Source organism: Parasteatoda tepidariorum, chromosome 1 (genome assembly GCF_043381705.1).
Source record: "Parasteatoda tepidariorum isolate YZ-2023 chromosome 1, CAS_Ptep_4.0, whole genome shotgun sequence".
NCBI classification, from domain to species: domain Eukaryota; kingdom Metazoa; phylum Arthropoda; class Arachnida; order Araneae; family Theridiidae; genus Parasteatoda; species Parasteatoda tepidariorum.
This window is the reverse complement of record NC_092204.1, coordinates 44,011,685-44,016,727: the sequence shown is the minus strand read 5'-3', so window position 1 is coordinate 44,016,727 and position 5,043 is coordinate 44,011,685. Positions and strand designations below refer to the sequence as shown.

At 25.0% G+C, this 5,043-nt stretch overlaps 1 protein-coding gene across 1 annotated transcript in view; it reads right to left on the bottom strand.

The window, feature by feature from the left end:
- Positions 1–1,281: 1,281 nt before the first annotated feature.
- The window catches only part of LOC107440127 (glycogenin-1), a 16,942-nt gene continuing 13,180 nt past the window's right edge, over positions 1,282–5,043 (bottom strand). Inside the window, exon 7 of the mRNA XM_016052959.3 lies at positions 1,282–4,080. Coding sequence (XP_015908445.2) covers positions 3,862–4,080 — 219 coding nt within the window. The 3' untranslated portion in view covers positions 1,282–3,861. The remainder of the gene's footprint in view (positions 4,081–5,043) is intronic.

Here is a 5,043-nt window from a genome sequence, read left to right as displayed (position 1 = left end):
GATACAAAGAGAACTCCACTGTATATATATATTGTATTTTAAAATTCTTGTCAGAATTGGTTACAAGAAAGCAAACACAATAAGAAATTTAAATTAATATTTAAGCAAAGAAAAAACAAAAAAGCTATAAAAACTAAACAAATCAGTAGGGAGGAAGGTAAGACTGAAAAAAATCAAAATCTGTTAGTTAATAGAGGAAACAGTGATAACTCCAAAATTTATCAAGCAATCAAACTGGTTTTGATCTCTCTAATCTCCATCTTTTTTAAATAGTGATTTGTCAGACTTTCATACTGTTTTTCCTTTCCTCAACTTAAATATTAATTTGAGACGCCAAATCTGTAAACTTTTCTTTTCTTTAATTTTTTGAAGGATTTTTTCCCCTTAATTCTTTTGATGATGATTTATTAAGAATAGTGATTATAGAACACCTTGAAATATTTAAAACAAATTTCTCCAAATAGTGCAATTGTTAATGAGATACATCATTGCAAATTTTTTTATACATATTTGATAGCATGCATATCTAAGTACATTACAAATATACAAGTTGGAATTTTACATTGACGCCTGCAAAGATAAAAAATTTCACCTCAAATTCTTATTCAAATGTGCTTTTTTCTCAAAGTAAGTTTTCTTACTAATAGATATCTTTTTCACATTTCACCGATTCAATTAAAAATTTCACAAATTATAAATTACTAATACAGTTTCTGCTGGAATTTTTAAAGCATTTATATCTTTTAATTATTTGTACTCAGATTTTTGTGACATTTTCCCAAAAATTTATTTTATAATTTAATTATGCAACAAATTTTTTTTTAAATGTTTACTAGAATATATATTTCTAGAATATACTAAAAAATATATAATTTCAAATTTTCTGAAAACTTTAATAGGCTCAAGGGATACAATAAATTCAAACATTGTTTTCTACAGTTGTAGCACAGTATTTTTAACAGTTGTTTGCAATGCATACAATGAAATACTAGTTTCATTTTTAAAAATCAAAGAGAGACTTATATGATAATGGTTAAATCTTAGTATTTTTTGTTGCCAAAACATTTTCCATAGTTTCTTAAGGCATTACTCAAACTTCACTGTATACACTATGCTGTTAAAACTTTAACACAAATACTTCTAACTCCAATGAAGAAATACTATAACATTGTATTTCCAGCCATATGAACAAGGAAAAGTATCTTAAGTATCAAAATTTTAAAAAGGAGAAAAAAGTATTTGATTCAGACAAGATAATGAACAAAAAATCTTCACAACAAATAAGCTTAAATATATTTATTATTAGAGAAAAATGAAGTTATGACACTGGGATAAAACAACAAAATACTATCTACAACAGAATAATTTTAATTTTTTTCTGAAGATGTCATCGAAGTTAGTCAAAAACAATTATATTTCTAATGGCACAACAATTTAATGAAATTGATAAATTATACTGCAGAGATGGCACATAATGATTAAAATACTAATTATAATTTAACAAAAAATAATAACAATAAATGCATAATAGTATTTAAACAAAATAAAACTAAATTTGAAAGAACTAAACATACTAGGTTTTAAGCAACTTAATAAACTACTTCTCATAACAAATGACAAAAAGTTTCTAATATCAATAAAAAAAATCAATAATATTAGCAAACTTTCTAACTACTATAAAACAAGCTAATATTAACTGAAAAACTCCTGAAGAAATAAACTAATTTGCATAAAACAAATGATTTTGATTTCTTTAAGATTTTTATGCTTTTTGTATAATTATTTTTACAAGTTGAAACATCAGGCATAAATTTCGCTTAGTGCTAACAAAATTTAAAAATAATGCACACAAAAAATTTAATGTCTCTTAGCAAACACTAAATAAGTAGTTGTTTAAAATAAAACTGAGCATCAAGTGATACAAAAATGTACAATTTCAATTAAGATAACCATAGAAATATCAAATAAACACAGAAACTAACAATTAGAACAAATAAAAATCATGTTGCGGTTAGCACCTTTTAATATTATCATGTAATGAGACAAATAAGAGCCATAACATAAACTTAACACCTCACAGTATGAGTTTACAATTATAGAAATTTAATATAAAAGTCAACAACTAATAATACTGATTAAAAATACAGAATAGACAATGATTAAACTCTTTGTGTTACACTTCATACATGAAATAATTGTAAATAAAATCAGAAATTCTTAGTCTCAAAAATATATATAGTATATAAACACAAAAAATTAATAAAAAAGAGAGTAAATCAGTCATAAAACCATTTGTGAAGTATGCAAAATGAATTTAGCATAAAAATCATTAGTGTATAAAAAAATGTTTATTAGATTATTACAAAAACAACATTATTTTTTATATATAAGGTATAAATAAATTAGATAATTATTAGAGTAAAAGATGGCTCACTCAATGAGTAGAACATTTTTTATACATTCAAATGACCATTATTTTGTTTATTTAATACAGAATAAAACATTTAAAAAACTCGTAAAACCTTGTTTTTTTATTCAGAAAATTTATAATCTTGATTTTATCACCTATTTAAACTCCTTTTACTGACTTCATAAAAAAATAAAAATATCAAAAAGTTAGCACTAAAAAATGCATTCTTACTTTTTTTAAAAAAAATTTGAAACTAAATATGAAAGGGGGTAAAAAATAATTATTGCACAGTACAACTGAAAAAATAAACATTTTAGCAAGGAATGTAAGTCAAAAGATTTTACAGCACAATATAAAAATTAAAACAAAATGGAATAACATTAAAAATACAACTTTCAGACTTTTTTTTTTTTTTAACAATTTACAGAGAAAAGAAACTTTTTTTAAAAAAAATCCTAAAAACTAGATAAAATAAGAGAAAGAGTTAGTTATTAAATCAAATTAATTTTAATCTACATAAATATACAATGGAGATATTTAATCATAACAAATCTGTTCCAATTTTGCAAAAAGAAAAAAAAGAAAAAAATCTGAATGTAAAAATAATTTTTTTCTAGATTTTATAAAAAGTAAAGTGAAAACTTTTAGTACTTTTAATTATGAACTATTCACCACTATTAACTTTTAGCCCAGTACACGTTTTATACTTGGTTTTGGTAGTCAAAGATATTTTACTCCTCCAAATGATTTTAAATGCATATATAATGAGAAGTAAAAAATCTTTAACAGTGAAATAGAAAGGTACTAAGTTCTGCAAGCAAACAGAACAGAAAAGTACAGAGAGCTATGGGACAATCAATAGATATAATCCTCAAATTGAAAAAAAAAAGTTTAGTTTTTAAAATAAAGATAGTAAAACACATAAAATATACTAACACTGACTGATCAACAAAATGTAAACACAGAAAGTGAGAATATTAATAACTGAAAGTTAAGATAAACATATATATTAAGAACTTTTCTGCAAATGAAATAGATACAAAGAGAAGGTACTAATTACATTATTTTAAATAAAGATAAAATGCTTTTTAATTTATAATATTTGGATAAAAACTCCAGGCATAGTTCATAAAGAAATCTAAAACAAATGATTTAAATCCTTATGCAATATGCTAAAAAAATAAAGCACTATAATATATCTTATTTGACAATGATATGAAGAAATATTTCATACATTCCTCACTCAATTTTAATTTTACAGAAATTTTTTTTCTCTAGAACTAGAACATTTTTTCAATTTTTTCTAAATATCTAAATATAAATATGCCTTACTTAAATTATGGGCAGATTTATAAAATTAGACATTGAATTGACAAAAAACAGCAATTCATTCTTTGTTTCTTACATCAAATTGATTTTATAGAACATATATATATACCTATAATTAACATCTAGGAATCGTCCTTCTTTGAAGAGCCATTAATGACATCATCTAATTTCTTTTGTATGTTCTCAAAACTGTCCTTGCCCATGTAATCTATTTGCCCATGCTCCCATTCATACATTCGAACAGTACCATCTGCGACATTTTCCATGGATGGACTTGAACTTGGCAGATCACTTTTAGGTGACAAAGATAATTCTGTCAAACTACTTGACACATCACACTGCTGAGAAAGAGAAAAAAAAAAGCTGTATTTTGAGAACGATTTGTATACCATTACTGTTTGGAAAAATAGTATTGCCAAATAATACGAATTGGAAATAATTGGCAATTCAATGAATGCATAAATTAGAACTGGTACCTTATTGATGAACAACTATAGATATTAAACAGGCCTCTAATACTGAACAATTATAGGTACAACTATAAAATATTAATGAAAAATAATTTTTCACAAGAATAGGTATGTATGGTTTCCAATGATTTTGTACCATTAAACGTAAAACACTGATTTTCATTGAAATTAGAATTTGATTTATTGTTTAACAGAGTGAGTAGCTAAGTTTTTCAACAAAAAAATAAGCACCGTCATGTAGGGCTACTTTGTGCAGCGGGGCTACTTTGTGCAGCGGGGGCTACCTTGTGCAAATTCGAATTTGGCACTTTTCATGAGCTGCTATTCAGTATTATGTTTTACTTAAGTTAAAAATGTGTGGAATTTGAAGATAGAAGTCTCCTCTATTACTACAAACATTTTTTCGAATTTTAAAACAATCTCAGAGTGTGTTTTGTTTATCCAATGTCAACAACTTCCCAAGAACGTCGGAAGTCGAAAAGTGTGCGTGGAAACTTTAACTGCGAAATGCAAAGACATTGATAAAACAATTGTCGTAAGTGCAAAATGTTTTATTCATATATTAATAAACAATTATATCATGTTAGCGTTAAAAAAATTTGAAAATTAATAATAAATAAACGGAAAATGAAAAAAAATGCACTGTGGGGTTACTTTGTGCAAAGTTTCATAAATTTTTTTTTCAGAAGAAAAATTGTCAGACGTTATAAAAAAAATACCTGGAACGAGAAACTACTGTGATTGCACTTTAAAAAAGCTGCAACAATGTTTGCAAGCAGTTGCTGGTGGTATGTCGATTGCAGAAGCTTCTCTGAACAAAGTAAAAAGTATCAA